This window comes from Sinohyriopsis cumingii, chromosome 19, assembly GCF_028554795.1.
Source record: "Sinohyriopsis cumingii isolate HCF-2022 chromosome 19, ASM2855479v2, whole genome shotgun sequence".
NCBI classification, from domain to species: Eukaryota; Metazoa; Mollusca; class Bivalvia; order Unionida; family Unionidae; genus Sinohyriopsis; species Sinohyriopsis cumingii.
The window spans coordinates 58922799-58946397 of record NC_142979.1 but is presented as its reverse complement, the minus strand read 5'-3'; the positions used below and the strand labels follow the sequence as shown (position 1 = coordinate 58946397).

The window sequence follows — 23599 nt, the reverse complement described above, 5'->3', positions numbered from 1 at the left end:
CCGTATATTATTTTTAATTATTATTATTATTATTATTATTATTATTATTATTATTATTATTATTTGTAGTTGTTGTGGGTTTAACGCCATTTTCAGCGTCTTTGGTGAATGTGACCATTGCTACAATAACAATTTTATCGAGCCCAACCCTCGAGTATGAAAAGGCGGCAAAACTATAGAAAATGGAAAGTCCCCCAAAATAAGCACGAAACACGCCGCTAAAAAGTAAAATTGACCATGAAATCATTTAATCAAATTATTAAATATATTTATTTCTTGTGATAGGTAAAAATACAGATTTAAAATTATAAATGATATTAATTGATGATTATTAAAAAAAAATAACTTCACCAAACAAGATTCTAGGGCAAAACAGATTCTTTTGGTCAGATAGTTATAAAAATAATAAAAAAAATCATATCAAATCTGAAAGAGTGTACAGCGGCTTAGGCTCCCTACGTGAAAGATCGTTACCGAGAGAGATTCCAATATAAGGAGAACGCGATGAAATCAGAAGTGTGTGTTTAAGTAACACTTCTCTTCGAGCAATATCGATACTTACACGTATTGTAGGCCACTTTCTTGTGATAAAGGTTCGCACTGGAGAGTGCCATTGAATAAACAAGAGCTTACGGGCGAAGAGAAATGGGCTAAGGTGTTCCAAGGCCGCAATATTCGGATTGGTCTTGTACCTTGCATTCGAAACAGTCCATATGGCATTAAAATTCAGGATTAGAGTTAAACGATTTTTCGTGACAGTTATAGAGTTGTTTCTGACAGACAAATCTTAGCAAAAACTTCAAGTACAACAGTACAGTAAAAACATTTTGTGTAAATTGCTGTCATAACTTAGGAAAGCGATTTGAATCAGTCACCATGACATTGCAATTCCTGGGCGTAGTACATTGTATTCAGCTTCTTCTATTCACGTTGAAGTAAAGAATTAGTTTACACACACACACATGTACGCACGCACGCACACACACACACACACGCATTCAGCTTCATCTGTTCATATTGAAATAAAGAATCAGTTTACAAACACACGCACGCACACGCATGAACACGCATGCACACACAGACACACACGCACGCACGCATACACTTCTATTCGACTGCCATCTTGAAACTCATTTGTACGGGGAAGTAGTCCAGAAATTCATTTTAGGACCTATTGCTCCACAAAGTTTCCTACTGTAAAAGTAAAAATTCCCTTGTCTCAGTCCTAGGTTGGAAGAAGTTATAACCCACTGTACACAGTCGAAACCTGTTCTACAGAACACCTTTTTTTAAGAAACTACCTATTCTAGGCGATCAAGAAATTTGATCCTACATTTGATACTTGAGAAGCTAAAAACAACATTACGGGAACCACCTGTTTTCAGAGACTATTTTCATGTTCCTATTGGTGGTACCATAAGACTTATATACGCATTAGTTGACTTTTGTTTAAGTTAATATAAAGCTTTATGAACCAATAAACTTCTCATGGTACTACGGTCTCTACAGAAATGTGAAAGTGCACTGGTTCATGAAGGTTAATATTCATAAAATGTTATGCTTGTTTTATTACCAAATCTAAGTGAAAAATTCTGAAACTTATCTAATTTCTCTTGCGCGTTGGCTACTCCGAAAAATGCGTCTACTCCATATATACTTTAACTTATTTTTTAAGTCAGCAACCTGATGTCTTAATGTTACTATGATAAAACAATGCTGAAATAAATATTTTCATTGCATTCTGTGCTCAGGTTTATTTACAAATTACAGTCATGACGCGCATGAATAAATCAAGCGAGTTTACGACGTCATATGTAAAATGCACAAAACTACATGTGCTTCGCTCTTATTCGGAAGATAGAACGAATCTGATTTTCAGCGTTAAAGGCATTCGAAAAGTATGTGTGTGTGTGTTACGTTTTTAACGTAATTCAAACATTTTTCAGTCATATCACTACGATGTCTGCAGTGTGTCAGTTTATAGTGATGTCTAGCACAGGGGCATCATGCCGCATATTTATATTTTTTCTGCTTACATTTCCAAAGACCATGCTAACATATCCAAAGATCGTGCTTACATATTACAAGATCATGCTTACAAATCCAAAGACCATGAATACAAATCCAAAGATCATGATTATATATTCAAAAAAAACCATGCTTAAAATGGATGACTTGGGCTCCAAGCTACACGATTCGTCTTTCAACTGTTTTTACCCAGCTCTAGTTCTTTTCGCCTCCCTCTTATGACACTTTGATAGATGATTTCTCAGATCGAAGCTTCATCTCCTCATAAAAGTTTGTTCAGATCAAACATGATTACAATCTCCTCAGAGCGAAGAGTACAATTATTTCTTTGACTTTGTAAGTTTCATTTTGATTTTACTTTAAGTTCACCATACATGTAAACGTAATGAGTTAAAAATGTTGGTAGAGCAGAAATATTCAAAGAATGATTTGAAAATTGACCCCCAATGTACAAAAAATTAAACTTAAACACCTTTGAAAGCACATAAAAAGACGGACTATATGAAATAAAAAAATCAGTTGAGTTGACATATTAGTAAAGCATTGCTCTGAAATATTTAAATATTCATTTTCTCTCCAACATAAATTTAAAAGAAGTATTTGACTTTTAAATTGTATTCCTGATAATGAAAGCTTCATCTGTGACCTACGTACAGTTATTAGCATCTGCTATCATAAATTACGTTTATAGGGCACTGTATGATTTCTTTACATATTGTCTAATTCTCGATTACTTTATCTTGTATCTCTAAATACTATTAGTCCATTAATTGTATCTATTGATCATTAAGCTCAACGTTCCAAAATCAGATTGCCAGTGAACTTAATCAGTTATGTAGGATAATTTATAAGCAACATCAAATAAAACATTATTCAGAGAACACAGTTTCTCCACCAAAGTGCCTGAAATCGGACTTAGAAACGAAATGTAACTGAACATACATACTGACGAACGAAGGTAACAGCATACGTCCTGCTAAATTCGGGGGATCATAATTAAAAAACAAAACAAAACTGTTTTGTATTGAAACTCTCTGCGAAGACTTTGTTGTTCAGAATGTTGGATTACTACGATCAGCGCAGGATAACGATCCATTCAGGTATAGAGTGAATACGGGATTATTTTAAACATAGAAATAATCAGTATTTCAGACATTAGAAGACATCAAGAATAACCCAGCTTCTTTACGTTGGTTGTGCTCTTTTATGATTACTTCCGCTAAGCTGGTCCAAGTGCACTCTTTGGAAGGAACTGTAAACAAATGTTTGAGTTTTTGTTGGTTTGAACGGTACTCTGAACATTTTATTGGCTCTATGATGCCGAGGAAATGGGGCCTAAGTGCCTTTTCCAAAGACACACCATGGCAGTCGATCCGAGCCGGCCTGGATTGCTATCGTATCCGTGAACCTTGGATAATGATTTGACGCCGAGAATTCAGTCGAGACTTTCAGTCTACCTCTGTCATATCTGACATATTTTGTGTGCAGATGCTAAAGAATATTTGACATAACAAATATAAAGACAGAAAAATTGTACTCCCAGGGTTAAATACGCAATATCTATACGTAATTTTGCGCAGTTACATCTTAGTCACGTATGCACACGATATACAATGAAATGACTTCATTTAAAGCATTACGATCAACACCATTGTCTCTGGTGAGATGATGACCATGAGCCGATTACTGTAGGTACAAATGAACAGTAACAAAACATAATCTCGAGCAAGTTTTAATAGAAACAATGAAAAGCAGAATAAATAACAGCGTGTTAAACTGCTTCTTTCATGGGCGAATATTTAACTGGGAAGCGATTGATCTGGTTAAATTGTTCTAAACCAAGTACAGGTACAAAAACATACATTTTGGTAATATATATTTGAGACGTTATCGCATTAGCATTTCCAGTTAACTATCGTGATTGTCGCCATCTTTGGAACGTATTTTCATTATTTTATACTTAAAGAAGTAGCCTGTTTCTGCTGAGTTCGTAACTTCTTGTTTTCAGAAGTAACATTTTCATTACCCTCCCACCGACAAGAAAGCCACAACAAACTGCCAGATAAATGTGTTTTTCTGTTTTAGGTAAAATAAGCAAACGGATTCTGCGCTTAAGTTTTTATATTTCTTACATGCATATAACGAATTTATAAACTCAGTTTTACAGTGTCTTGTATACAACTCACTCTTCTGTATGTTTGATTGGATTCCAGTTTTGAAACCATGTGCTTATTTCTCGCGACTTCTCAACAACGAGCAGGCAAGTATTTTGTGTCCACATAATGCCAGGTTGCTTTCGCAGAAGTACACGCATTTACGCCATACAATGAATGAAGAGCCATTGTGACACATCGATAATGAATGCATGAACATATACAATGAGAAGGAGGAGCAGCCAACTGTACCGACCCACCCACCCCTTTCTAAAAATGGGTGAGAAACAACCAGAACATTTACTAGAGTAAGTTTCCATTACATTTATATTGTTCAAATTATGACCAGAACACGCTTAAAATGCACGAGCTTATGGGCTTCTACCAGGGGTTCCGTCCCATAAACCCCTTTCCTACATGTTTAAGCACCCACCCACCACACATCTACATTCCTGGGTCCGTCCCTGGTAACTCGCAAACTTATGGACCTCCTGGACTTAAAAGTTTCGCTGAATCCTTCTTTGTCTTTCACAAAAGTGATATTTACTATTGCGATATTGATAATAATTCCATTTTGTCATTTTTTTTAAGATTAATAAAGCTTCTTTATTGCGGTGCCTGCATCAGAAGAAGTTCGTTGCTCCAGAAAATATTTTGATAGATATAAAGCCATTTCAAGTTACAACGTAGTGATGATGAATTTGCATGCTGAATGAGATGGTGTAAATCATGACTACGCCGAGTCTTCTTTCTTCCTTGAATGATTTATGATTTTAAGATTGCGATATTTATTTTAAAAAATCAAAATTTATGAAGAATAAACGAATACCGTCAGTTACACCAATTAATATAGTGCCGCGACCGGAAGAGGTTCAATCTTGAAAATATTTCAACAGAAAACGCCTTTGGTTTTGCAGGCTCGGATGTACTCCTGCAGTTGGGAACATGCACCACATAGGTGAATGAATCTCCCCTCCCCAAGCTATCAATGCCGTAATTTTTATTGTTCACGTAAAGCAGGAATCAGGTTGTGAAGTTCAAAGAGCAGACTGGTCACTGTGACTTTTGTCACTAGCTTCTGAGTTTCTTCTCTTGCATTCGTGGTTAATTTTTGGTTACGCATCACGCAATTCCAGAATGATAATACAGATTGCTGGAAAGTGATGGCATTCCACCTTGCGTTAAAACAAAGCAGCAGCAGTGTTGAATTCAGATGAACCTGGTAGAGGCCACTATTTAGACAGAGAATTTCATATCTGGTGCGTAAAAGGACTGAAAGACTATGACTCCAGTCTAGATGGCGAAAGATTTTGTTAGCAAAAATTTGTCAAGCTACCACCTCTCCATCATGGTAAATGTTTGTTCATTCGGAGCTCAAGACGGAGCAGGGCGTGCTTAGTGCCTTTATTGTCATGCACGGCCTATCAAGCTCACCGTACACATGGATGCCCACTTGAGAAAGAAGGACTGAGATTAGAATGATATAACAATTTAAGGGGACTGAGTATGACAGGAATAATTTAAAGTTTTGAAAAGGCAAAAAGAAAGCTCCTGTGAATACCTACTGTCCGCCAGACAAAGGGAGAGGATAACGTGCAAAGTCAAGGTTAGTAATGTTCCTTTCTCTCGCGTTTGATTGGATGAATAATGGCGAAAAGCATTCTCACTGTCCAATCACAGGTTTAGAACGTAAAAGTTCCTTTTTGGATATTCTGAACACACAGAAAAACCAACCTCTATGTTTGTCATCGTACAACAAGAAAATTTGACAAGGGAGTGATTTCATTCATGTAGCATACATCTTGGATGGGTTTTATGTGCTTTAAGAAAACAAAATGTAGTAAAAGGTAAGGCAATTCTTAAATAAATACATTTATTCTATTAGTCCGATAAATCAACACCTCAGTTATGTGTTAATACTGATGGACAAAATATGGGTCTAATGTCACTTGTTCATTAAAATGTGCAATTTTGCTCCATGCAAATCTTTCCGGTACAATTTAGACACGTATATTTGGTAACAGCCATATCTAGCGCAAAATTCAAAATGGCCACAGGACATAAGTTGTGTTGTTCCACGTGGATTTACAAGTCGCCAAATATAGGATTTAAACCTTTCAGCCGATGGTAGCTCCACAACAACGAAAAATACCAGTAAGTGTATAAAATGTACACCGATGATTGCAGACAAGATATGCTGCAGATTTTTGGAGGTTTTAATGAATAGGCGATATCAGTCCCTAAACCTCCAGTCAATATCATCACGGGTGGAGGGCTGATTTATCGGCCTAGTATTCTGAACACCAGAGGAAAGCAAGGATATGTGTTTTATGTAACATGCCGATGTTTTCCGTTTGCAATATCCATATTTTGTCCTTGCGAGAGGCACTTTACTCCTATTAATTTGACACTAAACAACTTTCATGCTTTACTGTACCATAAAACACAAAATGACAATGAAAACAAACCTTTGTTCATGTCATCTCATATTTAAAATTCCATTATATACTTGCAAAAGTAGATGTTTAATAGCGCAATTGCACACGGTTTACACTAGTCCGATAAATCACCCCCCAACCAAATCTGTATTGATTATGATGGACGATATGTTGGTATGATGTCACGTGTTTATTATAATGTGCAATTTTGCTCCATGCAGTTGTTTCCGGAACACACCTGCGTACGGTTTAGATGCTTACCGGTATTTGGTAATAGCCATATCGATCGCGAAATTCAAAATGGCCACATGACAGAGAGTAGTGCTGTTCAATGTGGAATTACAGGTCGCTAAATATAAGATTGGGTCCGGAAATGTTATGAACATATCGTCAAAAGACCCCTTCAGCCGACGGTGACTCAACAAACGCGAGAAATACCGTTAAGTGCATGAGATGTACACTGATGTATGCAGACATAAGTGGCTGCAGATTTGCAGGTTTCAATGAACAGGCGATATCAGCCCCTAAACCGCCAGTCAATATCATCATCGGCCGAAGTCTACACATCCTCGCTAAATTCGTCTCCAGTCTTAATACATGCAGTCATGTATATAGCGTTCTAGGGAAGACGGGATCCAGATGTATACAGCTATTGAATCAGGCATGGGAACATTGTTACAATTTGGTCCAGACAGGAATCTAGCATGATAGCTGAGGTTAGTAAGGAGACAGTGTTCATAAGTCAGTCAGAGAATCCCCTTCCGAGGGACCACGTGACTGTTTTTTAATGGTCGTCGAAAGGCTCGCATGCACATCAAGGTATTTCATTACATACAATGACACCCACACCCAATTTTTTCAATCATTAATTTGGACTAATACTGCATTGACACGGTCAAATACACATTTTTCTGTCAGTAAAAAAGAGTTGGAAGCATTGCTAGTTCTTTGTTTTTTATTAACGTAGTACATTCAATGCGTAGTGTATACCCTCAAAACTGAATCCAAGTAGACAAGACACACTTCAACTGAGAAACTTACTGAAAAATGGCAATTAATTGTTCAGTAAAATTATTAACATTATCAACGGGGAAACATTACGCTGTTATAAGTTAAGACAGCTTTAAAGTGTTGACGGCATAAGAAACCGATCATTTAGTTTTCTGGGGTTGGGTCTTTTCCTGGTCCATAGAAAAAAGTTAACCTGCTACACCTGTTATATTAGTTGAGTAAATATTATCTTGAGGTAAAAGATAAAACAAAATATCCTGGCTCAGCCCTGCCCCAAAATTAGCACGGAAAAGGCGAGGGGTCAGATTCCTAACCGTGCATTGTTAGGAGCCTAACATTGAGTGTTTAGGAGCACATGGGTCCAGGAGAGGGAGACACGATTTTATTTTTGAAGAAAAATGCCCTGGTTTGAAACAACATTTCAAAATTCCAGCACACACCCCTCTCCGAGAAATGATTGGTAGGTGCCTTAGTCACCTTGTACTGATTGGGTAAAGGAGAGTGGACGCCATCAGTTGTTTTCCACTCTTTACTCACATAAGCGAGTGCTCATCCATCTCTGCTCTTTGTGCAACTATCCGAAAGACAGTCTGGATCTTGAACTTTATCTTGTATGCCGTGCTCACAAGGACAATCTATAGTCCGGTGTAGATCATCACACAGGCCATGAGGAGGATACTTTGATTCCGGTCACCGGCAGAGCGCGTGATCACTAGGAGAACCACCCAAGTTTGACAAGCTACATAAAATGTCGGCAAATTTAATACAATTTTAAATTAATAGCTTAGTCGGTGTTGCTCATTGTGTTAATGGATTATGTCGTATGCAAAAATGAAACAAACGGAAATAAGCAAGTAAATTAATGGTAAATGGTTTATTTAATTTAATGCTCTCTCTCTCTCTCTCTCTCTCTCTCTCTCTCCACATTGATTACAGTTCTTTTTCTTAGAAGGCTCCATTTCTTATGCAGATCGACTGTTTCAAACAAAGTTCACAACTATACTGAAAATCTGTTTTCTGCTTTTCTTTAACCTTTTATTTTTTCTTTTCTTTTCTACTCGTATCTGTTTCTCTTTTTCTGGTTTTCAGTCAATATCAAAGAATTAAAACAAGTAATAACTCTATGCTACTTTCGGCAACGATAATGTTACAGAAGGGAGGCAACTCGAGCAATGAATATAATCTTCAAATAAGGACAGGTTTTCTCCCCTTGCTTCCCAAGTAAAATTCTAAACTTACGAATTTCATCGAAATGCAATTGCATTAATTTCAGAAAGCAGTTAAGAAGTTAACATTAATCTAAATTTCCTCCACACAAATCTAATACTCACAATAGACTGCTAATTCATTATTTTTCGCGACGAATAATTTTTGTGGGTATAATGATTTCTACATGCTATGAATAAAACACCCCCTCCAAATAGTTATACGCCTGTTCGACTCTTTAATGAGTCTTTTTCATAGGCCAATATAAAACATAGACAAGACGAACAAATAAAACAGAAAAATGGTTATGTTTTCAAAACTTCACATGGCTGTTTCTACAGGAATTAAACCTTTAACTTTGTTATGTTTCAACTAGTTTATTTCAACTTGATGCTGATACTGGAAATTATTTGTATTGACCTAGAAATCGATGAGCCATAAACATTTAAAGTTTTGCAAACATAACAGTTTTTCTGTTTTATGTGTTTGTCTTGTCTATGTTTTGTATTTGCCTTTGAAAAAGACTCATTAAAGGGTGAAAGCGCTCAGGCTAGTTAGATGCTAGTTTCGCACTGTTCGTTGTCAGTTTATTGCATCTATCTTAATCAATCCCTAACACACGTGATCTCTTACTGGATCCGGTGCACTTGAAAGAATTGTTATTCGCCATATGATTTGTATTCTTTATATATATATATATATATGTATATATATATATATATATATATATATATATATATATATATATATATATATATATATATATATATATATATATATATATATATATATATATATATATACACATGCAAGAATTAAGAAAATATGTGCACCACTTTATCATTTGGACTGATTGACTGAGCGAATAATTTAAATGTTACAGTAAAGCTTTAAAAACTACTTGCGTTTATAACGGTGAAATATTATCAGTTTATATTGGCTGTAAATACAATTTTCCATGCTAAAGATAAACCAAGTGGTTACTGTTCAACTGCAAATGACAAACTGATAGTAAAAGATGTCGAGATAAATAATAACCTTGTTAAAGCTAATAAAAATATTTAATAAAAATAGGTATTTCTTGTTTCAGAGTAAATTAGTTGGAAAAATTATGTAAAGTTCTTTAGGAAAAGTCTTTCAGAAAAGCTGATTCCCTGAATATTGATGGCAGCCTAACGTTCTCTCTACTTGAAGTTTCATATATTGGTGCTAGATCAACTGTAGACCGACTGTGCGTTCCGTCTTCTGTTTCTTTCTTTGGATATCCAGCGAAATTGTTGCGTCTTGCGTATTGTTTGTTTTCCTCAAAAGTTTCACCGACGTACACAGGGTTTACACTTTCCAAGGTAACGCGCGTTCCTTTCCTGGTAACGGCCAAAGTCGGGGACACGGTTCTCTCCAGATTGACCTCAGCTAAAGATCCCCTCCGCACAGCCGACACGTGCTTTACTTGGTTAAAGTCTCTCAGATATCTGAAAATAACAGTTGCAAGATATATGTTTTGTAAGTGTCCTTTAGAAACACTCACAAAACCAATGACTGAAAGTACTTTATTATCTTTGGATAAATTAATGACAGTGATAAACGTGTAAACTATCCTTCGTTTTATCCCTTCGTTTGACACAAAGCGTTGGAATATTGTTATGCACTATAACCACAATTCAGTGCGAATGTACATTTGGAATGCTTCTAACTGTATTTCACACCACAACACTGCATCCATAGTACGAATGAACACTTGGAATGTCTCTAAACTTTATTTTACACTACTATAGCTATAATCTGAAACATCTGTCAGTTTGTGATAATAGTTTATGCCAACACTTCAATTCTTGGTGGCAGGGTATCTTGATAATAATAATAATGGATGAAATTAACATTTCTGTCATATAACTATACCTGTTTGAAGGCGCAAAATGGCGGATTCCCACCCGTAAAAAAATATTTGTCTAAGGAAAAAACACTCGAAACTTATCACCAGGGTCTAATTTTACAAACTGCCCATATACTTACTCTATTCACGTACAGTCAGTTGCTGAAATTGAAATATTGTAGTTCATTGGTGAGACTAATATTTGATAATGTGGCGTTAGCACACTCTAGGGTCTTAACCTCTGTGAAACGGCTTGGAAAGTCTACATTCTTGTTAATCTTTAAGGATAGTATTGGAATTGCTAGGTATCAAACCATAAAATCATTTGTGGGACTAGTATTAAACCATGAGGTGTTCCTTGACCCAGTGGACTATTGGATAAATAGTCACAGTGAAATTTTAACATGAAAGCTACACGGTTATAATAACACATACAACAGTTCTTAATAATGTTAGATGGTTTCGTAAATGCAGATTGAAACTAGGAAGAAGATGTCTTTAATTCTTGATATTATTTATAACGTAGCGCAACACGAACACTATATGGAATTCTACGTATCACGGACTTTTCCATGGGATTATGTATTAAGCATTCTTCAGTGCAGGAATACAAAATTAAATGCGTATAGGTATACATGGCATACCTACGTGTACCTTTCATACTGGCCGTACGCCATGTTCATCTCGTAAACAGTTTCAGGCGACTTAATGATAACGTTATCCCGGATATCTTCTTCTATGTCCGTCTGTTGTTTTTCTGCAGGTGGATCAACTCCCCTCAGAGTGCTATTTTGTTGAATTAGATCTGTGATTTGAGCGTCCTTCCATTCAAGTTTCTTCTTCAAATGTTCAACTTCTACTCGAATAGTGGCTATTTGCATCTTCAAAGATTTAAAATCTGTGGAAGCGTGATTGTGAAACGTCTTTGATTGTCTGTCCTTCCCCTTCAGAATCCGTTGAAGCTCTTCGATTTCTCTCAGAATGCTCAGTTTCGCTTTCTCTTCTTTCTCTAAGAATTTCTTCACAATATCCGACACAGATTTATAGTTCTTTTGCTCCGACAGTTTTAGCATGCTCAAAACATCGTTTCTCTCCGCGGCACTAGATGATGTCGTCTCCATGTTTGCTTTGGCAACCTGCAATAAAGCCTGAACGTTTTCTTCTAACATTGATATTCTGATATCGTCCAAGTCGGAATTTGGAAAAATGTCCGTGTCTTTCAAAAACTGACGGATGGAATGGTTCATGAATTTTATTTTATCGTTAAAAGCAAACAATCGCTCCTGAAGTTTCAGTACGGAATTGTTGTTCGCTGCGTTAAATCTAGCTTGTTTATCTAGCTCCATTTTGTACCCCTTTCTCATTTCGTTAATCTCTCTCGCAAGTGTTTCCGACTCTATATCCCTCTTCTTCAGCTCATCATGCAAACGTTCTACCTCTTTTGTCAGTTCTTTTTCCTGAAATAAATGACATGCAGTTATGTTTACAATATTTAAATTTTCACGCAATCAAGCTTAACTGCAACGAAACGCGTAAGCAATGCTGCATTTAAAATCACCCATGCAATCGGTATAAATATGTTAATACAAATTATGAGACTCCACCCTCACTCCCCCGCCCCAAATCCGGAAATTATATTCAAGAGTAATTTTTCCCCGGGACAAACTACACAAGTCTATTTTCCCCGTAGAAACGTCTCTTTAAGAGTTTGTTCTCCAATTAAACCTTTCATTTATACGAATTATACCACGGTAGGAAAACATGGACCATGTAGATTATGCGAGAAGTGGCCCAACACCTCAATATTCGATACGTCAGTGGTATAGTCTGATAGATGGGGGCAAAATATGACACGGGAGTGGGGCATACGGGGAATTTAACATGGAAACGGCACATGGGAGAATAAGGATATAATAACATTAGGGCCACCATTTTTAACGACACTGGGAATAAATGGAATTACCATTACGGCCGCCATTATTATGACACTCTGGAGACAATTAACATTAGACCGCCATCTTGGTGGGTTTATTGCATCTAATGGGAATTTAACATTAAACCGTCATCTTGAAATTTATTGGGAGAGTTATTGTTTAAATACTGGATCACACTTTTTCTCAGTATGAGACTGGGTATAACATTGTCACCATCTATTTAGGCGGGAAATTTTAGTTGGTTTGCTATCTACCTGAAATTAGTATTAAGTCATCTGTTTCACGTGATAAGTATGTGATTAGCTATAAACGTAACAATGTAGCATGTTAGATGTGTTTGGATGGCAGTGGCGTCATTATGTGGGGTGGGGGTGCGGGGGTGCGTACCGCACCGGGTGACACCATTAGAGGGAGTGACACCAAAATGACTGTCTATAAACTGTTTGAATTTTAGTACAGGAAGGAGGTCCGTGAGGGTGACACCATGAGTTACCGTATATCACTGTCTATAACATTTTTGAATTTTTGTGCAGGAAGGGGATCCGTGGGGGTGACACCATGAGTTACCGCACTTGGTGACACCAACCCTAGTGGCGCCACTGTTGGTTGGAAATGGGGGTTTGTCTGCCATATAACTGAAATGATTGTTGGTTTCTTATGTGAGAGATCCTCTGGTCTACAAGCATAAAATATTATATTTGCATCATTATTATGCCCAATGTCGAGTAACATAAACTTGGTTCAGTTTAAGTTCCAGGTTAGATCTTATACGGATCTAATCTTGTATGGTGATTACAGGACCCTTCATTACAGTAGGCATGACTTCTTACGTAACATAGTTTTGAGTGCATTTGACTCGTTTGCCATCCGGAGTACGATTTACAAAATGTTCTGTTTTGTTTTTCTATTCCGCTATGACAACGTTTATATCTTTTTGCTAATTTACTGTTAAAGTTCATTTAAGGGACCAATAGAACTCGCCCATATGGCGTATGTTTATTATATCCCTCTTTCAAAAATTTTACTCATGAGAAAAATCTCTGAATAGAAAGCCAGTCAAGAATTCCATAATACGCTGAAACCATCAAGCAACTTTCAAAAGGAATAAATGGGTTCAATCATGTTCAAATATAGCTCATGTACAAGTTTCGTTAATACTTTAACGTTTGCTTCTCTCCTTGTTTAACTTTTATTCTACATGGCAGTTATTTGGTGACTGATGATTTTTGCCCGTAACCCAAGTGTTCAATATAAACGAAAACAAATTATGAATGACTGTATTGTAAATCAACTCTGACGTAATTATAGAGCGACAAAACGAAAGCTTACTTATGATGATTAACATGTACATTGATTTTAACCACAAAACTGTACAGGTTAGTCATAATACATCTCACAGAAAATAATAAGGGACTTAAAATTCACATCGGTAAATTATATGACTCTTTCTAAAATTGATAGGAAAACATTGTGTTCGTGTTCTTTTTATAATTATTTTTTCGCAGGTTACAGTACTGTATGAAATGTTTCATAAATATGACAAGATAAAACTCTCTCTCTCTCTCTCTCTCTCTCTCTCTCTCTCTCTCTCTATATATATATATATATATATATATATATATATGTGTGTGTGTGTGTGTGTGTGTGCGTGTGTGTGTGTGCGTGTGTGTGTGTGTGTGTGTGTGTGTGTGTGTGTGAAATTATACCAGTAGAAATCAAAATATGTAAAATAATACATAATTAGTTAAAAGCGTGTTCTGATGTTTACTTTCAGCAGCAGCAGTTACAGCCCTAAATATAATGACTGAGATTCCTAACCTTCTTCTTCTTCTCTTCAAACTGTTGTTTGAATTCTCTTTCACATTCAAAGTTGCTTTTCCTAGATTCCAGATTGTCGATCCGTTCTTTAGCATCACCGTTCCATGCATGTTCCAAAGACTTTTGCCTTACCTATTGAGACATTTCAATAACGGTAAAAATAAAACGAGCCATTTGATGCGAACTGTTTACTGACAACGATGCAGCACTGTAGCAAAATTATAAATAGTAATACAAGTTGGCAATTTCGTGGATTATAATTCGTTGTATAGACTGTAATGAATAAAAAGGAGACAGACTATAGCATATTCTAGTTTAATGTACTTTAACCTTGTACTGTTATTATTCAGTTCTATCACAGTATACAAACATCAGTACTATCACTCTATGCAAACAACAGTACTATCACAATATGCAAACAACAGTATTATCACAATATGCAATCAACAGTACTATCACAATATGCAAACAACAGTATTATCACAATATGCAATCAACAGTACTATTACAATATGCAAACAAAAGTACTATCACAGTATACAAACAGCAGTACTATCACAGCATAGAGACAACAGTACTATCACAATATATAAACAGCAGTACTATCAAACTATGCAAACAGCAGTATTATAACAGTACACAAACAGCAGTATTAAAACAGTATACAAACAAACAGCAGTACTATCACAGTATACAAACAAACAGCAGTACTATCACAGTACACAAACAGCAGTATTACCACAGTATACAGACACTAGTACTATTAGAGCACTGAGAACTTTAAAATCAATTTTTCACATGCACAAGAGTAAGACAGTTCAACTCGATTGATTGCTTCAGTATATAGTCAGAAAATAGGGACTTGGTTAGGTATCACGAGATAATACAAACTCATATTCATTTAGCCAGATATCGTAAGAAAATATATAATCACATTCTTTTAGTCAGGTATCATGAAACAATAAATAATTATATTCATTTAGCCAGATATCGTGAGATAATATATATTCATATTCATTTAGCCACATATTGTGAGATAATATGTAACTATTTACATTTAGCCAGATATTGGGAGATAATATAGAATCATATTCATTTAGCCATGTACCGTGAGATAATACACAATCACGTGCATTTAGCCAGGCATCATAAGATATTATAATGCACAGTTCTATGCATTTATTCAGGTGTCATTAGATAATACATATTCATATTCATTTAGCCATGTACCGTGAGGTAATACACAATCACGTGCATTTAGCCAGGCATCATAAGATAATGCACAGTTCTATGCATTTAGTCAGGTGTCATTAGATAATACATATTCATATTCATTTAGCCATGTACCGTGAGGTAATACACAATCACGTGCATTTAGCCAGGCATCATAAGATAATGCACAGTTCTATGCATTTAGTCAGGTGTCATTAGATAATGCATATTCATATTCATTTAGCCATGTACCGTGAGGTAATACACAATCACGTGCATTTAGCCAGGCATCATAAGATAATGCACAGTTCTATGCATTTAGTCAGGTGTCATTAGATAATGCATATTCATATTCATTTAGCCATGTACCGTGAGGTAATACACAATCACGTGCATTTAGCCAGGTTAGATAATGCACAGTTCTATGCATTTAGTCAGGTGTCATTAGATAATGCATATTCATATTCATTTAGCCATGTACCGTGAGGTAATACACAATCACGTGCATTTAGCCAGGCATCATAAGATAATGCACAGTTCTATGCATTTAGTCAGGTGTCATTAGATAATACATATTCATATTCATTTAGCCATGTACCGTGAGGTAATACACAATCACGTGCATTTAGCCAGGCATCATAAGATAATGCACAGTTCTATGCATTTAGTCAGGTGTCATTAGATAATGCATATTCATATTCATTTAGCCATGTACCGTGAGGTAATACACAATCACGTGCATTTAGCCAGGCATCATAAGATAATGCACAGTTCTATGCATTTAGTCAGGTGTCATTAGATAATACATATTCATATTCATTTAGCCATGTACCGTGAGGTAATACACAATCACGTGCATTTAGCCAGGCATCATAAGATAATGCACAGTTCTATGCATTTAGTCAGGTGTCATTAGATAATACATATTCATATTCATTTAGCCATGTACCGTGAGGTAATACACAATCACGTGCATTTAGCCAGGCATCATAAGATAATGCACAGTTCTATGCATTTAGTCAGGTGTCATTAGATAATACATATTCATATTCATTTAGCCATGTACCGTGAGGTAATACACAATCACGTGCATTTAGCCAGGCATCATAAGATAATGCACAGTTCTATGCATTTAGTCAGGTGTCATTAGATAATACATATTCACGTGCATTTAGCTACATCATTATACCCTTGATTTCCTTAATATTTCCATATACTATATGTCATGATGCGAGAATCATGGAACCGTATTTTGCTCCCTTTTATCAGATGTTGCCTCAAGCGGGCCTCGTGTAACAAATATAGATTAACATACATTTTGTTATGTTTTGTTGTGTTGTGTTTTAACCCACTACCCACGTTACCTTTGCATCAAGGAAACGTAGAAGTTTCGCTTTTGTTTGGTCACTGACGCGCTTAAAGATGTTTGGAAACTGAGTGAATATTTCCTCGGATGTCAGTGCTTTGCCCTCAGATTCTGAAGTTAAAATATAAAACAGAAATATATTTTTCATGCAAGTATTCGAGTATTTCATGTGCCGAAGACAGTTATGTGGGCAGCAGGCTATTTACCAAACTTATATTGTTTGGATCGTTCTCTTCATCTATGAGATATAAATGAATCAAGTAGAAATATATTTATTAGGAATGCACCATGTAATTTATCTTGAAACAAAGAAATCGCATCCTTTCTGCTGCCAATCAAATCGATCTGTCTTTATTTGATGCTTGATGAAAGTTTAGAGGATTTGTGAGATGACTCGTGCTGCATAAGATATCATCAAGTGTCACAATCTACAATCTACGGTATTAGTGGTTGAGCCTGCCATCAACATTTAAGGTATAGAGGTGGATGAACCTCCCATCAATGTTCAAGGTATGAAGGTGGTTGGTTTCTCAGAACTCTTGACTAGCAAATATAACATTTGTCAAATAATCTAAATCGGAATTTAGGATCAGTATTTTTTAGGCAAGGCAATGGATCAATAATTGCTATAGTTTTGAGTGACTAAAACGTAGAGTGTACAAATCTACCATAGATTACCGTGTTTGAAAATTTTGATACAAACAATCCCACCTCACCTTTTTTGAATGGTACTTAGATAAATTGTATGCAGATCGTACACGTTTTTTCTCAGACGCGTTTCACCAGTATTGATTAAGTCATAAACTACATGGATAGAATGCTGCTCTTGTCATTGTGCGATGACATATGACGCTTCTCCACCTGCTAATCGTATCACCGGATTAACGATTATCACGATTCCTTCTCCTAAGAACCGTATAGACAAAATTACTAATACCCACCAGTAATGTCCTTTATGAAACGTCATCTTATGATGTGAATGAATTGATAGATGCCTCATCAAGATCTACTGCATGATAATATATATTTATTTTAGAGGATCTAAATATCGAACCTGGTTTAACAATCAATCGTGGATCGATATCAAATAATGCAAAGGGCCATTTAGCCATATGCCAGTTGAATAACACCTGGGATAATCGTTAAGCATGCAATTATCTATCATCTTGGGACAAAATACCAGTTATCAGGAGTTAGCGAAGCACGTACGCACATTTTATGAATTCCATTTGTCTTGATTACGAAGGAAGCTTCCACATATCACGCGTTCAAGCCATGTTCATTTTTTAATTCAGATCTCGAGGATATTGAAACAAACACAAAGTTACAATGGCCTGATGTGAAAGAAGGGAGAAGGGATGTCTCCTATCTGTTCAAGGCATATTTTAGTAATCCATTTACAAAACATCTGTCAGAACCATCTAAGGCGATGTAGGGCAAACGTTTAAATAAATCAATTTTAGTGTTTGTATCTGTGACCTCCAAACTTTACATAGGTCATCAAGGCAACAATGCCATGAGTCAGAAGTTTCTACAGTGTTTACTGTAATTGCTTAACTGTTGCAGATAATTGTCGCGATAGAATACTTCCTCGTTTGGCAAACCGAAAAGGGGGGCAGATTTTACAATTCTTCCACTATATGTGCTAAGTTTTATACATAAGGGTTGGGGGACAAAAATGATATCTGAAGTATTCCAAATCAGAATTAACAAATTAACATTACAATTTCAGTACTTCGTAAAATAAAAATATGATAAACGATGTATGTTGTGACATGATATATGTGAATAAATTTATAAAAAGTAAAAAGAAATCACGACATAACGTCTGTTATAGCATTAGATGACTAGTTTTTATTTATTTGAACCAATTTCTCACCATCTTCAAAGAGTTGGTCTGCGATGAAGAGGTGTCCTGTCAGGTAAAGAACATGGCGAAACTTCCGGAATGAATCACATCCCCGTAGCATAAGTGTTTCCAGGAGCCTGCTGTTCCGGTCTTCTCGCGTCTTACGGCTCTAAAAGATATTTTGGGAAGGAAGATAAATAACAAGGGAAGTAAGACAGCAGCCTTTGTGATTGAAAATCAGTCATAAATGATTTTGGAAATATTCGAAATTCTTTACATTTTCTCCGTCTTTAGATAATGTTAGCGACTAATTTAAACCAAATATTACTTGATTTATAAAGGCGATGGTACGCCATTCCCTCCATACTCTATATTAACTCAAAATATATTTTATAATTTTACAAAATGCTACAGACATGATATATTTTGTGGGATCTGACTAAACCTTACGTCACAATACTCCCTATTTCAAGCAGGTTGTTCTTTATGTTGCACATCTTTAATGGTCCTCTTAAAATGGTATAATTTATATTAAACAAATATTCACTTTTCAAATCTGATTTAAATTTTCTATAACATGATAATAATCGCATTGGAATTTAATTGAAATGTGCAAAATTATAAACGTATGAAAAATGATCATTTACAACGGCAGACTGGGATTATCATGTGCTGGTCCAATGAGTCTCATCTTTAGACTAAGTTTCCTCTTTTTTTAAAATCAACCTTTTCATTGCTTGCATCAATATATGTTTCTTGATCTTAGACTGAGATGAAATTCCAGGATCTATTATCGCTTGCTGGTTAACAAATCTCCAAAAGCGATATCGATATATTCTGTATTGTTTTTATCGATTTTATTTTGTGTTATATGTTCAGGAGAGACCATTTATATACAAATGTTGAAGCTTAGTGGATTCCTATTCTGTTTTGAGCTTTTTGAAACGATAACCTATAATAGATACCGTGGTATACAAAAATGAAAGTTGTCTAACCTTAAGTGGCTATCTCTCGGTCAAGAAAACTTCTCGATTTATGATGACTAATATTTACTTTATATGTACATGGAACTCTCAAAATATTTCAACAGGGGACGAGTTGCTGTCCATTATAAATACCATTAATAAATAGATATAGGGTACTGTAGCGTATTAGTAATATTTCAACAGGGGACGATTTGCTGTCCATTGTAAATACCATTAATAAATAGATATAAGGTACTGTAGCGTATTAGTAAGTTATTAAATTAATTCTTTAATCATAACAGGCCTAATCTCTTTTATTGTATTATCCTAATATAAACTCGGTTGATAATTTCTTGCAAAAATGACACTGTATGTTCTATATCTATCTACTTTTAAATCAATGTTTCAAACAGGTTAAGATATGCAGCATACCCAACTATAAATATCGATAAATCAAGAATGGTAGCTGAAACGGAGAGAAATAATACTTGTATGTTGACCAGAAAATAAAAAGACGAAGCCAGACACAGAGAGCATGTCAACGACGTGTATGTAGAGCTCAATAAATGTATCATAGTTTACGATGTGACTGATTTAAAGGTTTGATCAGAGTCTGCACACTATCAATAACACAAGCGTAGTGTAGCCAGTACCAAATATTGACAACTAGCATGATGGAATGCATGTAATTTGACAGTGTTAGCAAGCAAGTTTTGTAGCATATAGTGTCAGATATCAGAACGAAAAGTCTACAGTTCCGTTTTACCTGAAGTATTAACATTTTATTTATAACTTGAACATACTTACCTCTCTCTCTCTCTCTCTCTCTCTCTCATTAAAATAATTGGGTTGGATGACTCGAGACAAGGGGAGTATGGGATGAACATCGGTGTCAAAGGTATGAGTTGACATCACTTAAGAATACAGCATATGTGAAGCTACTTTGCACCTTTAATGTCTATAAAAACAACGTACTATGAATGTCACGGAATTGTGTGAACGAAGATACCTTTGTATTGTATATGAATATCAGTATAGAGTTGTGTTTCTTGGCCGCGTACAACAATACGCATGATGTATGGTTTTAGTCTTGAGGATTTTATTCGCCTACTACAGCGCGCATGTGTTCTCCAGCCGTGAGTTTCATTGCGTCCACTGTACGGACGCAGTCTTCAGTTGTAAGGGTGCGTGAAATCGTTAGACATTATTTGTTTGGCTATCCTCTGTGTGTGACAAAATGGTTTAATACATTAAATGTTTCTCAATTAATTCCAGATTTTATAGAACATCAGACCTAAGCCACGTAATGCTATTGGATAGAATATCGTCTGTTTCTGGTGTATTATATTGTTATCTGAATAGACAAGTTAAATTTAATCTTATATAAAGCAAACAACGGAGAGCGTTCAAACTTCATAAACCTGAACAATTATTCTGGTTGCAGACATTAAAAGACGCACGTGTTAACGTTTACTTTGTAGCCAAGTCAGTTTATATGTACACATGCATATATATATATATATATATATATATATATATATATATATATATATATATATATCGCTATGCTGGTATTTAAACAGGGTGTATGGCTATGCATTTACAGAGTTCTGTTGTATAGTTAGCTCTTCCAGAGTAGTTCATGACTTTTGTAGGTTGTACGACCAGAATATATCGCTGTTGATAACTTCGGAGGCGATGGCAGACAGATAAGGATGACTCACCCACCGTGAGGGGTCAAAGGTCAGTTTAGTCAAAAGAAAATAGGAAGAGCCTTTTATAATGTTTTGTAGGATTCAACGCGTCAATAAAATCATAATGTTGGTGCGCTTGCGTACGTCAAGTTTTTACAGGCTCTTGGTTTAATTAGTTTGTGTTAGACTGATATAAGGGGGTAGTTATAATGTCAGAAATTGCATGTTTATTAACCTCTATGTCATAAAAAATATATAATTCTCATTGACTTGTGTGTCTTCGTTAGATTTAACCCCGATTCGGATGCGCGAGGTCGCTGGTTTGAACCCTGGCCGAGTCATATCAAAGATTTATAAAATGGTGCTAGCAGCTGCCTTGCTTGGCGCTCAGCATTAAGAGGTTAGTGTTAGGACTGGTCGGCCTGGCGTCAGGATAATGTCACTGGGTGGAACCTGATGCTACATGCATGCGTCATGCTGCCCCAGTACTAGACATCACTATAAACTGCCACACTACAGACATAGCAGCGATATGACTGTAAAATTGTTTAAGCTACGTTAGAAATCCAAATCACACACACGCACACAAGATTTAACCTTCATCCTGTCGCAGTTCCCACGGTTTGAATTACTTCCAGTGCTTGTCTCATTTCGACCAAGGGTTCTAATGGGCATTAAATTGAACCGTCTAATTGAAGTGATTCAGCGAGATCCCGGCTGATTTGACGTGAAAAACCAATACAATAATATTTCTTTTCACCGTAAAAAAAGCGAGGAAACATATCCCCAGATACTATCAGGCGCACTTAAAACTCCGAAGATAGCTGTCCCCCATCTGTTTACAAGAGAAAAGGTCAATGGTTAAATAAATATATACACCTAAACATACACATAGTTGAATATGTATTAAAATATTTATAGTTAAATAAAGCAATATAAAGACTTCTATAATCGATGCACCAATACCAAAAAGATAATAACCCCCGTTAGTACGTCTTCAAACTAGAACAGAATTAAAACCTAGAAATAGACAGCATTTATAATCATAGCAAAAAGACAGAGAAAATCTTTGAATAAGTACACATTTTACGAAACAAATATGGAAAGGAAATAAACGAATATACGAGACGATTTTAGATAAGACTGAATATTTAACATTGCACACCAACTCTCAAAGGATACTCATGCACAATAACGCTCAAAGGATACTCATGCACACCAAGGCTCAAAGGATACTCATGTACACCAACGCTCAAAGGATACTCATGCACAATAAAGCTCAAAGGATACTCATGCACACCAACGCTCAAAGGATACTCATGCACACCAACACTCAAAGGATACTCGTGCCAACCAACGCTCAAAGGATACTAATGCACAGATTTGCATGAACTGATGAAGAACAAATAAGCTTGTATCGTCGTAAATGCGACACCTATTACGCGTGTGTTATATGTTGTGGAATAAGGTTTTACTGCTCCCAAAAAAGATCAGCACGGACCATCACAATATAATTTGGAGATATCCTCATGCATCGTCAAGATATAATATGGAGATATACAGGACCCGGTTAAGCATAGCCGGTGAAAATACCAAACACAAGGAAATAAAAAATATTAATTAAATATAATGTAAATTCATATTAGATACTTATTAGTCTTACACAACACTAGTTAGAACAACACTTACTAAAATTCAAAGACAGATACAGGTTGCCTTATTACACGATGACTACAATGCTGGAAGAAATTGGTGTCATCACATATAAAAGGAAATATCACGCAGAAAAGTCTTGATTTCTTATTATCTATCAGAATAATTTCCTGAGCAACAAAAAAAATACTTATAATTTTGACAACTCATGTATATACTGCTGGTATAATGTTCAGTTGCAAAATTGTAAAACCTGTCAGCGCCAGTTAAACGTTACATGTATTTTATAATGTGGCTTTGTAAGTATCATGATACAATACACATAAATCTATAATGCTTCTATGCAATAGTACGCCATGTTATGGATAATCATGCCAGGGGTGCGCGGAGACATATTTG

The 23599-nt window shown here is 35.8% G+C and overlaps 1 protein-coding gene across 3 annotated transcripts in view; it reads right to left on the bottom strand.

The window, feature by feature from the left end:
- Nucleotides 1–9337: 9337 nt before the first annotated feature.
- Nucleotides 9338–23599, bottom strand: part of LOC149775779 (uncharacterized) — a 45186-nt gene continuing 30924 nt past the window's right edge. The window contains exons 2-7 of one of the 3 annotated variants that reach the window (XM_089943748.1): nucleotides 18919–19057; nucleotides 17038–17150; nucleotides 14462–14593; nucleotides 11364–12166; nucleotides 10850–10871; nucleotides 10168–10308 (exon numbers count right to left, since the gene is read on the bottom strand). In XM_089943748.1, the coding sequence (XP_089799874.1) occupies nucleotides 10865–10871; nucleotides 11364–12166; nucleotides 14462–14593; nucleotides 17038–17150; nucleotides 18919–19057 (1194 nt within the window). In that variant the 3' untranslated portion in view covers nucleotides 10168–10308; nucleotides 10850–10864. Of the gene's footprint in view, nucleotides 10309–10849; nucleotides 10872–11353; nucleotides 12167–14461; nucleotides 14594–17037; nucleotides 17151–18918; nucleotides 19058–23599 lie in introns of all 3 variants that reach the window. The other 2 variants (XM_089943746.1, XM_089943747.1) reach the window with 2 other exon arrangements.